This window comes from Morus notabilis, unplaced genomic scaffold, assembly GCF_000414095.1.
Source record: "Morus notabilis unplaced genomic scaffold, ASM41409v2 Scaffold153, whole genome shotgun sequence".
Taxonomy (NCBI): domain Eukaryota; kingdom Viridiplantae; phylum Streptophyta; class Magnoliopsida; order Rosales; family Moraceae; genus Morus; species Morus notabilis.
This window is the reverse complement of record NW_010356836.1, coordinates 51,738-64,389: the sequence shown is the minus strand read 5'-3', so window position 1 is coordinate 64,389 and position 12,652 is coordinate 51,738. Positions and strand designations below refer to the sequence as shown.

The window sequence follows — 12,652 nt, the reverse complement described above, 5'->3', positions numbered from 1 at the left end:
AACACGTTCAGCAAAAAAAAAAAAAAAAAAAAAAAAAAAAAAAAAAAAAAAAAAAAAAAAAAAAAAAAAAAAAAAAAGGGGTTTTTAAAAAATTTGAGACCATAAAACACGTTCAAAAAAAAAAAAAAAAAAAAAAAAAAAGAAAGAAAGAAAGAAAGAAAGACAAACAAAAACAGAGAGTTCTTAATACATTATTTTCTTTTCAGTTAACCTGGCAAAATTCGTTTTACCCATCCGAATATATTATGAGCTCCCAATTATAATTTTCCTTTAAGATGAATTATTACCCAATTTATAATTTTTCTAAGGACTGTTTAGTACTTACCTTTTAACGTCAACATATTTGTATTCCACGTAGAAATAGACCATTATTTGATTAAAAGAAAAAAGGCATTTATTTGAGTTCAGGATATTGAGGCCATGAAAGTTTTATACCTCCCATCCGTCTGATCTGCCAAAAAACAATTACTGAGCCAAATAGTCAGAAAATCTCCAAATATTATATCTATTCTATTGTAGAAAAGAAAGTAAAAGGAAAATGCTCACTATAATTAGTCTCTTTTTTTTTTTTATAAAAAGTTTTTCAAAGTGTTTGGAGAGAGAAACTCTGCAGAGATGGTGCATTCTGGGATTGTGGTCCAGCTTTTTAGGCAGGCTGTCGGCCTCCAAATTTCTTTTTGGAAGATCGTAAAGGTCACCGGCTTTGAGTTTATGTCGACGGAAGTGTGGATAATCATCAAAATAGAACCGTTTAAGGGGAAGAAGTCATTGTTCTTATACCGTACATCTAGGACGCGTTCGCTGTGAGATTCTGTTAAAACTCCAGGAACTAGGTTGAGGAAAGGAGGCGAGGAAGGTGGATAGTCACATGTGGCGGTTAACGCCATCGGCGACATTGCATGAGATCAATGTGCCCCCATATTTCTGACGCTTTCATCGCCATTTTAGGTGCCTTTTCTAGCGCCACTCCTATTATGCTTCATATTTCTGACGTTGAGGGGCTTGATCTTGTTGGATTGTTCTTTTGGGATATTTGTAAAGTTTTTCAATTTTTTTTTGTTTTTTCTTTATTTTAATATTGTAATAACAGTGATCGTTTTCCTATTTATCGATGTTTTGTCTTAAAGTTTTCCCACCGTTTTTAGTTTCTGTTGTGTGACTTAGGTCTATTTTGGGACTAGGATGTGACTCATTTTGAGTCTTTTCTGTGTGGCCGAATCATTGTGCCACTTATTAAAGGAATCCTCTTCGTTATTGAGTTAAGGGTATATTTGTATTGTCTAATCATGTGAGTGACACTCATTTTTATAGTTTTAAAGTTGTCACGTAGTGCTCTTTAATGAATTATCATTGCTGACAAGAGAAAAAAATGTCTCTTTTCACTAAAGGATTCTATTTTGGTGAAAATGATCAATAGGCACAAAATATAGAAACTTAACCCTTTTCACCCAGCAATATTGTTTAATACTGCATGTGGTTATTGGTGTCCAAACTTGAATAACATAAAACTCTGCTGCTATGTTGTAATAACAATTCTCATACGAAAAGAAACTAATAATTATTATTATAAGAACACGGAAGTTGAGTTTATTTTGAAGACATCAGTTTTGTTTGGTCAAAAAAAGAAATATTTTTAGTAGAGTATGAAGAAATAACTCATTAGTATAACAAAATTTTACTATCAAATCTTAAGTACGTTTCACTAAATTGTCATATTTTATGTAATCTATATGATTCTGATTTTATTTGACTTAAGATTAAAAAAAAATATAAAAAGTACTCTATTTTTTTTTTTTTTTTGCTAATCATAAAAGTACTCTAATTATTGGGAAAAATAATTTTTCTTTTTTTGTGCTGGCAATAAAAGTAGTGACCGAGCTAGCTGGTCAGATTTGGTGCCTCACTTTCTTTGAAAAAAGGCAAGGCTTTAATGTACCATTTCAAAATTATTTGAAGTGCTCGTACAATCCAGATTCTTTGACTCGGATCAGTGATGAACATTCTCGAAGTAGACCGGAAACTTTTCAATAATAAATTATAGGACTCCCATGATTAGCAAAAAAATTATAGGACTCCCATACTGTAAAACGCTACATATTTTTATAGATTCTTTCACTTTTTCTATGGTTACTCTGGCTAGGATCTGGTGCAGGATCATGTACAATATAAAAGGTTCTTATCCACTCACGTTACCCTGGTCCACACTATTTCTGTTCTTTCTTTCTTTGACAATTATTTGAATTTTCTTATTAATATTTTTTTGTTTGCTTTTGCTATATTGTTATACTGTAAATCATATTTAAACAAGTGATAATTGATTTGGAAACACCAATTTTGTCAGGAGAGTCAAACTTGAAGGAACATGACATATTGGTCTACGTGTTTCTTTTTTTTTAATTTTGATAATAATAATTAAGAAATGAAAAATGAAACATGCACATGAGTGACATATTTGTATGATGCATATATATTGGGCAATTTCTTTTCCAAGAGATTAAAACAAAAGCCTACTAGTGTAGCAGACAAAATTTTAATTGGAAGGATTCGGAAAAATAAGTATATTGTTGCATATATTGTATGATGCACATATATTGTGGCATGTTTGTATGATGCATATATATTGTGACATATTTGTATGATGCATATGTATTGGACAATTTCTTTTCCAAGAAATTAAAACAAAAGCCTACTAGTGAAGCAGACAAAATTTTAATTGGAAGGATTCGGAAAAATAAGTATAGAACTATGAAAAATATAGTAAATAATACATTTCCGAAGTATTAAAGGGGGGGAAAAAAAGAAATGGTATTTTATTTTTGTATGTAATACATCTTAGGACGCAATGTGAAATTAACAATTAAAATTTCCCCAAAAACATCAGATACAATGATTTTTTGCTTTAGTAAAAAAAAAAAAATAAAAGGTTTAGAGAGAGTGAGTGTGATTTGTATTTATTTAATGCCAATAAAGAAATTATGACAAAACCTAGCTTTAAAACTCATTGATAAGAAGTCCTTTTTTCTTGTACTTAAAAAGTTAAAATAACATATTTTTATTTATTGTTGTTGTGTTTTGATGAGTTGATTCATACGCAGTTAACTGTTAAGTTATATTTTAATACCCCAAGTTGAATCAATCTCACTCGAATTGCTTTGTCTAAAGTAATGTAGGGTGTTCATAAATATTAAGTCCCTTTCAGCATCTAGTTTACAATTTTGTTTTTGTTAGTTATCTTTATTTATTTATTTATATTTTCTCCTACTTTGGTGGTTGTGTCTAGCGAAAAAGATTGAGATTTTATTTTAGAAATCTTCATTGTGATTATTGTTCCCAAAGTCGTATTATAAAACCATAAGTTTCAACGATTAGAACAAAAAAATATTAGTATTTTATAAAAGATTGAGATTTTATTTTATGTATTGCACGAATTGATTGAAAAATATAAAGAAAATTAATACCCTCGTTTATTTACTGAAGAAAAGAGAAAATATCTTAATCTTAATACTCCAAGTTAATTAATTACATTATACTTTCCTTATTCCATTAAATAATTTTATTTTTGTATTTTCCTTTTGCTGTTCTGGGCAGTTTGAGTCCCAAAAGTTAATAATAATAATTAAAGAAAATTCTACGGAAACTTGAGCCCCGTTTAGTTCGCTGATTCGAGTTTAGAATTCGAGTTGAGATGTAATTTTATGTGAGAGCTTTTTACTGTAGCAAAAAAGTTAGATGTGATTGTTTGTGAGAGCTTTTTACTGTAAAAAACCTTAAATTCTAAACTCGAATCAGCGAAGTGAACGAGCCATTAGTTTGCATTAGCCAAGTCGTATGATCCGATCCGATGGTAGTAGGGTGGATTGACAGTGGGACCCGCTACTTTCTTGTTAATAAAATAGGATAAACACACCTGATTATTACTTGGAACATCTGGATAAAAAAATATTCGTTTTTCACGCCTTCCTTCTCAAACCTGGTTTGCATATACCATGGAATCACATGACAAAATCATTTCGATGTAGGCAGGAAAAAATAAAAAAAATAAAAAACTATCGATGAATCATTTTCAGAAAATGATCTGAATCATGTAAATAAAAGATGCATTTCAACTTTCAATCTAGACTGGCTTTTCAATGATTTCAACTAATCCACAATTATAACTTGGACAAAGTCTAGGTTTGAATTTGATTTGATTTGATTTTTTCTTTTTTGGAGATTAACGACAGACGTGAGGAAGGAAAAAAAACGAGGAGAAGCTCAAGTGTGCTAAGGTGTAGTGTATTCTATAGACCTATCTTGTTTTGAACTATTCAATTAAAATTGGACGGTCTAAATCACGGGTATTATTGATATGAAAAAGCAACGTGAGGTATGGTAGTCTCTCCCTAATAATAATAGCGGTATCCTATAATTTGCAGTTTTCAATTATGAGTAAATACTCAATTTACCTTATTTACCTTTTAGAAGAGTAGGGGTCTTTATCTTTATTTTTAATTAATATAGTGTTTGATTAAAAAAAATATTAATTAATAATAAAGATAAAAATTAAAAATTATGTAATTTAAAAAAATATTTTGTCTCTTTTTTTTTTTCATTACATTTATAGATATTCCCCCAACGTGTACACTCAGCCATATATACTTCAACCTTTTTCTTGTCTGAGCCTATATACCAATAAAGAGACAGAGCCAGTGTGGACTTTGTTTTTGTTATTATTATTATTAATATTATTATTATTATTATTATTATGACTCGAGTTTTATTTTTGTTAGGAAGAGTTTCATGTTCCTTTCAATTTGAGTTGTAAAGTGAATATTATATGAGAGAAAAATATTATAGTAAAAAAATTAAATGTGAATTTTTTTGAGATAAAATATTATAGCAAAAGATTTGAGTTGTGAAAAGAATATGACTGTTATAGAATATTTCTCTAGTGATAATATTTACTAATTTGGTATCTTAAATTTTTGAAAACAAATAATTTACTAATTTGAATAGATTAGGGTCAAAATTAGGGCGACCAAAATATGAGTCAATTATAGAGGTTATAGTTGTGACTTAGGGGGTTAATGAGTGGAGTTTTTGGATGCTTTTTTGTACACATTTATTTAGTTTAGTGTACGTAAGATGACTTCTACTTACCAAATTATTTGTTCCTTTATTTATGAAAAGGAAGGCTTCATGCTAAAAAGCATCAACCAAAAAATAGAGAGATAGAGAGATAATAATATTAAAATAACAGATTAAAATAAAATGGTGAATGTGAAAAGAATAAGGTGGCTAATGATCAATAATATTATAAAAATAGTGATGAGTAATTTTAGAATAATAAAAGTGTATTGGTGTGTAATTAGAAGGGGTGTAGAAATTAAAAAAAAATGGCGTGAATAAAACCACTTTTATAACATCATATTAGCGAGAGAGAGAGAGAGAGTGTGTGTGTGTAAAGAAGGGGATAAAGTGGGTTGGGTAAATTTCAATTTTCATTTAGTCACGTAAATTGAAAATAGTTCAAATCACATGATTTGAATCCATGAACTAAACGGACCCTTAGTCACTAAATTTATCTTTTGCCCACTAAAATGTGGTTGTTGATAAGTTTAGTTCCAAAAAGAATATACCTCTTGAAAAAATAATTCCACGGCTAAGATTTAATAGTTGAAAGATAAATTTAGCGACTAATTAGTTACAGTCATTCAAAATTAGTCACCAAAAGTGTAATTTCTTGTTACGTGCCCACTCACAATTCTGTAAATTGGTACAACAACTGGACTTGGCAATAATTATATACCAATAACAACGCCAAGTTCACACTTTTTCATAATTTTATATGAGAAAGTTCTCAATATTAGATTAATACCCCACGAATCAACAAAGGGGTTCTACTTTTAATCTCCTCCAAACTCACTAATCATTCTGATTTAAGAAGGAACAAATGCCTTTTTGTCATTTTGGAAAAAGGAATAGAAAGAACACCCACAATAAGAAATTTAAAGCAAAATGATTGCCTTCTGAAGATGATCTGGTCGAGGAATCTGAGATACCCCTCGTGGCAGCATTAAAAATAAATAAAAATAAACTATGGACGCGCGTGTGGTCACGGACCTGTGTTATGTAGTGTGGGGGATACTCCATAGTAGTCCACACCAAAGATGGATTAATTATGATGACGAAAAAATGAGTAGTGGACCTCTATATTATTCCTTTTTCTGATTGCACCTTGTTTTTCACATGACAATTTCACCCCCATATATCTTTTTCTCTAAACCATCACACACATAAATTCACACACGCAAACACTGCTTCCTCTGCCTCTCACATTTTTTGCTTCCATTTTCTAGGAAAACACAAAACTTGGGAGTTTCTCTGCCTCTCCTTGTCTTCTCACCCCTTTGTAAGGTAAGGGCGCATAGCACTTCTCTTACTCTCTGTCCAAGTGTACTGTTTGGATAGGTAGAAAAAGAGTGAGAAAATTATTCAGTTTGTTTTTCCTTTTTCTTGGATAAGAAAATGGAGGGGGGAGTTCATCCGGGCACAGATGTTTCAGCTTTCAGAGACTGCTTCTCCTTGGCATGGAAAAATCCTTATGTTCTTCGTCTTGCTTTCTCTGCTGGCATTGGTGGCCTTCTTTTTGGCTATGACACAGGTATATTTTTGTAAATTCCTCACAATTTATACTCTGTATCTCTTTGTATACCTATATATTTATGTATATATATATATGTATAGATGTTGAAATAATTATGAATCATTCTGTTGATGATAATGAGCAGGAGTGATATCTGGAGCTCTTCTTTACATTAGAGATGACTTCAAGTCTGTGGATAGAAAAACCGTCTTGCAGGTGATTTTTCTGAAAATATATATACACACATATTTTATTATATACATATATGTATATATACATGACATATACGTACGTATTTAAATGGAATTTAACAAATAATATTACATTAACAAACTGTGTTTATTGCCATATAAGTGCCTATAATACTTCTTTTCTTCTTATCGTTGGTTAATTTTCTTCCATATTTAATATTCTTCCCCATATTTTCTTCCTTGGAAATTTCACAATTTTGGGCACCATTTGACGATAATGCCCTTTAAACAGGAAACCAAATTAAGTACTTTTTCTTTTGACCCTATCTTGAAATTGATTGAACCTTTTTTTGGTGGATAGAATTGATTGAACCTGAACTTTTAACTCATTTTGCTCATGTCTCGTTACGGTGTTTTTAATAATTCTCTTTTTAGGACTTTTTTTTAATAATTCTCTTTTTAGGACTTTTTTTTAATAATTCGTGTGCAGTTAAAGTTGACAGAGATGGCTTTAACCAACCTCAAAAGTGGCTCAATCTCTTTTTTTTTTTTCTTATATAGAAAAGGATTCATATAAATGCCACAATTTTTTTTGTCTCGATTTGGTTCATTTTTACCATTTAGCCTTTAATTTGGGGATTTTTTGTTAAATTTGTAAATATTTAGTTTATAGATTTAAAACTATAATTTAAAATTATTCTCAATTTACGCATATTTTTTATGAGAAAAAATATTATAACGAATTACGAACTATAATTTAAATCATGACATAAATCTTCATTATTTAAAATGTTGACTCTAACTTTGTCAAGTCTTGAATATTTAAATATAATAGATTAAAAAATATTAAATTGTTTCATCGAGTAGCGCATCATTTTTTGTGATGCTCTTATCTATTTCGGCCGGTTTATCTCTTGGATCCAGTTCTCCGAAGGAAAAAAAAAATTTATTTTGCGTAAATTGGGATAGTCTCCAAGCAAAAATAATAAAATACACAAATATGTCCAAACATGGGTGTGATTTTCCGTGTGGGGGAATTGGGAATCCAGTTCCCAGCCATTCAGTAAACGACAATAGTAGCTCTAGAACTGGGCCGAGGATCGCTTCAAGCGATTCGATTATCTCAGCCCAATAATTACAAAAGAAAAAAAGAGAGAAAAGTTTATGACTTTGTGCTGTCTTATTAAAATTATTTAGAGAAAATTCCTACTCTTAACGGTGTTTAAATTTTGATTTTCATCTCTTACTTTGAATTAATATCTTTTCAATAAATAATTATATTAGTCAAAATGATATTAATTATGAATAAATGATAAAAATTTAGACTTATGTATTTTTAGGTGGTTTTTATCTATTTTTCCATATTATTTATAAAGTTCTAAATAATTATATCGTTCTAAATATTTGAATGTCATTTGTGGTTTTTTGTTTCTTTTTACTAATTGAATGATTATTATTTATTTTTAAATAGAGTGTTATAAATAATTTTTTTTTATCATCTTTAGTAGTATTTTTTTATTTTTTCCAAAAAAATGAGAAAAAACAAATTTAGTATATAAGTTTTCTTTAGTAGGACCTTCCTAACAGTAAATTTGGTTTATGACAATTTAGTCAAAATCTCATCATACCGAAAAAAATATACAAGAGAGAGTTTCTAAATTACATTTTTCTTAGCAAACAAATTATTTAATTAATATTAGTAATATTTCATCAAGAATTGTTCGATTCTGCTAATTCCGCTATTGCTATTCACCACTTTAAAACTATCTAATTGGTGTTTTTTTTTTCTTTGCTTTTTTTTTTTGTTTAGAATGATCTGATTGATCTAATACGTACACGTTTATTTAAAGCACATGTTTACTTTTCTTTATGTATTTAATTTAACTGAACCATAGTATATGACCAAGATTAAAACTCATCACGTTTTTCTAGATTTGATCAGTATTGTTGCAATGTTTTCACAGCTTAAACTGTTTTTGATTCAAAGTCTCCGCATCCCATTGTTACTCGCTTTACTTTTATCAGCAAAACCATATACATATACATGTATATACACACACATATATATAGATATAACACGGCAAAAAAAAAAAAACTCTACTAATAAGTGACAATTTTTAATGTGTTTTTATTAAGTTCGGTTAAATTGTCACTTTATTGTTTTTGAAAATTGTTACTTTATTTATTATGATTTTACTTTTATTTAATTTGATAGTTAAAAGATGTATCACATTTTCACACTAATAACAATCTAAACATTGAACATGAAACTTGATCACATTCCAAAAACAGGAGAGCATAGTGAGCATGGCTGTGGCAGGTGCCATAATAGGAGCAGCCATTGGGGGATGGTTGAACGATCGGTACGGTAGGAGAAGCTCAATCCTCATAGCCGATTTCCTCTTCTTCATTGGAGCAGTGGTCATGGCATCAGCCCCGGGACCTACCCTTCTAATCATCGGTCGGGTTTTTGTTGGGCTTGGGGTCGGAATGGCGTCCATGACATCTCCTCTCTACATCTCTGAGGCCTCTCCTGCAAAGATTAGAGGTGCCCTTGTTAGCACCAATGGCTTCCTCATAACTGGAGGACAGTTTCTGTCTTACCTTATTAATTTGGCATTCACTAAGGTAAGCTATAAATACAGCAAATACTTTTTTTTTTTTTTTGTGTATTCCAAGGCTTTTGCCATAGTTTTTTTTTTTTTTTATTTGCATGAAATTAGACTTTAAGCTTATATTTTAGAAATTGAATGGAATATGTTCTGTTTAGGCCCCTGGGACTTGGAGATGGATGCTTGGAGTTGCAGGGCTTCCTGCTCTGGTGCAATTTATCTTGATGATGCTTCTTCCTGAATCACCTCGATGGCTTTTCCGCAAGGTTAGTTTTAATTTCTCAAAACATTTTCACTCCTGAAAAGTTGCACCAATTTGTACTGAAATATTTTGTCGTCGGCAAGTTGCGTCCTATGTGTTTAATTTTAGCATTTAGAACAATAAATTTGAATGTTGTCAAATCAGTTCAATTGATAATGAATGTCAATTAATTAACGGAATTTAAGATTCTAATACGTTTAGTTCATAGATTCAGAACCATGATTCAGAATTATTATCAATTTACGCGTATTTTTTGTAAGAGAAAACACTGTAACGAGTCATGAACTATGATTCGAACCATGACATGAATTCTCAATCAACAAAAAGTTTCAGGTGCATTTGTACAAATTTCTATTTTGTGGGGCATTTATGTATATTAATTGATGTCCACCAGCTAGATTGCCCACAATTTCAATGAATTAACAAATTTGGGTCCTATTTGTAAAAATTGATAGTTTGAAGTCCAAATACGGTAAATCCAAAGTACACTAATTTTTAGGTGTATTTAAAAAAAAAATTCAAAAACATATCCTAATAGTTTTCAAAACTTCAAATTTTACCCCCTTTGCAATCACCTTAATTCCTCTGCTCATATCCTGCAACAGGGAAGAGAAGAAGAAGCAAAAGCCATTCTCCGCAAGATCTACCCAGCGGACGAGGTGGAATCGGAGATCGTAGCCCTAAAGGAATCCGTCGAAACGGAGCTCGAACAGAAAGGCTCGAGCACAGACAAGATCAGCATCACCAAACTCCTCAAAACCAAAACAGTCAGAAGAGGACTAATAGCCGGGGTTGGCCTCCAGGTGTTCCAGCAGTTCGTCGGTATAAACACCGTCATGTACTACAGCCCCACCATCGTCCAGCTCGCGGGCTTCGCCTCGAACCAGACGGCGCTCCTCCTCTCCCTCGTCACCTCGGGGCTCAACGCCTTGGGCTCCATTGTCAGCATTTACTTTATTGACAGGAGTGGAAGGAAGAAGCTGTTGCTGATCAGCTTGTTCGGAGTTGTGATCTCTCTCGGACTTTTGTCGGCGGTTTTCCACGAAACGACGTCGCATTCGCCGATGGTCAGTCTGCAAGAGACGTCTCGATTCTCCAATGGTACTTATATTTGCCCGGACTACGGCGGCGCTGGAAATGGTGGGGGTTGGGATTGCATGAAGTGTTTGAAGGCCTCTTCTCCTGATTGTGGATTTTGTGCTTCTGCTACTGATAAGGTACGTAACATTCAATTACATTTTTCTTCTTATTCGTTTTGGTTTGATCTCTTGCACAAGCGTTCACTAAGGGTATGTACCGTAAGGAGGAAGGAAATGGGAAAGAAAGAAAGGTTAGAGTTATTATTAGAGTTATTATTATGAGTTGTATTTTGTTTAAGTTGATCTATTCTGCTAAAACAACAGTTATAATTCTTTCACTCCTCTTACTCTTTTCACTTTTCTCCTCTGTTGAATAAGCTCCATGTATATCTAAATATTGGCCTACTTTAAATTTTTTATAGAATTAGTAACTAAAATTCGGCGTAGTTATAGGTATAATCTAAAATTAAATTTACACCTGACTTTCCTTTCAAGTGTAGAGTACAAATCTCTCAATTTTTAATTTCTTTTGAAAAAAAAAAAAAAAAGAGAGAGAGAGAAAAGAACAGGCACTTATAAGTTTTTTTTTTTTTTTTTTGCAAAAAGTTAATATTTTAGTTATTCTCTTTGACTTTGGTTTGTGTACACTTGAGAGAGAGTGCTACAACTAAAGTTGTAATTACTATTTTGTTGCATCTTTTTATTATTATTATTATTATTCGTAACAAGTTATATTTTAGTTTCATGATGTGTCATGAAATGAAATTATTGTATTTTTCCGCAATGCGTACTATTTTCTATCTCAAAATCCTCAATATAATTACCATTTGATTTCAGCTACTCCCCGGGGCATGCTTGATCTCAAACGACACCGTTAAGGACAAGTGCCAAGATCAAAGCAGATTATGGTACACAAGGGGATGTCCAAGCAAATATGGATGGCTTGCCCTAATAGGTCTTGCTTTGTACATCATATTCTTCTCTCCCGGAATGGGGACAGTTCCTTGGATTGTCAATTCCGAAATCTACCCTCTAAGATTCCGTGGGCTTTGTGGGGGAATAGCAGCCACAGCGAATTGGATCTCAAATCTCATTGTGGCCCAATCTTTTCTGTCCCTAACCGAGGCCATTGGGACTTCTTGGACCTTCCTCATATTTGGGCTTTTCTCTGTTGTGGCCCTAATCTTTGTTGTCGTTTGTGTTCCCGAGACAAAGGGACTTCCCATTGAGGAAGTTGAGAAGATGTTGGAGACTAGGGGTTTGCACTTCAGGTTTTGGGAGAAGAATAGGAGCTCCTCTACCTCACAAGGGAAGGAACAATCTGCCTAAAAAATAGTACTACTAACGGAGTGTTTCATAGGGGCAATTTGGGAATTTGGTCAACTTGGATTTGGAGTTCTTGAGTAAGATATATAGTGAGAAATTGTACTAGTCCTTTTTTTTTTCTTTCTTTTTTTAAATCTTTTCTGGAAGGAAAGTAGTGAATTCTCTAGATGGAGACTAGAGGTTAAGAAATTGGGATTGGAGGGAAAATAGTCTATTCAATTTTCCCTATGTTTATAGGATATAAAATTGGACTGATGAGTAATGTCATTTGCAATAATTAGTCTTTTAATCGTCCTTTTTAACACTTTTGGTCTCTGAAACTAAAAATTAACGAACGATTTTTGAAATTTAATAAAAATATTTTGTGTCCTCACATGATAACTTTAAATTTTACAAAAATAGTTACATTATCTGTCAAATTTTCTATTTATTATTATTAAAAATTTGAAAACGTTAAATTTTAAAAATTGTTAGTCATTTTAGTGTCAATGACTAAAACTATCAAAAAATAAAAGTTTAAGGACTAATAGGCCAAAATAAAAAATTCAAAGATCAAA

General features: G+C 31.6%; 1 protein-coding gene across 1 annotated transcript; it reads left to right on the top strand.

Moving 5' to 3' along the window:
- Positions 1-6,239: 6,239 nt before the first annotated feature.
- Positions 6,240-12,405, top strand: LOC21389347 (probable inositol transporter 2). The gene is made up of 7 exons (XM_010088698.2): positions 6,240-6,396; positions 6,505-6,643; positions 6,771-6,841; positions 9,109-9,444; positions 9,587-9,694; positions 10,296-10,907; positions 11,607-12,405. The coding sequence occupies exons 2-7, from the start codon at positions 6,508-6,510 to the stop codon at positions 12,096-12,098; spliced, it is 1,755 nt and encodes a 584-aa protein (XP_010087000.1). The 5' UTR covers positions 6,240-6,396; positions 6,505-6,507; the 3' UTR covers positions 12,099-12,405.
- The last annotated feature ends 247 nt before the right edge of the window (positions 12,406-12,652 follow it).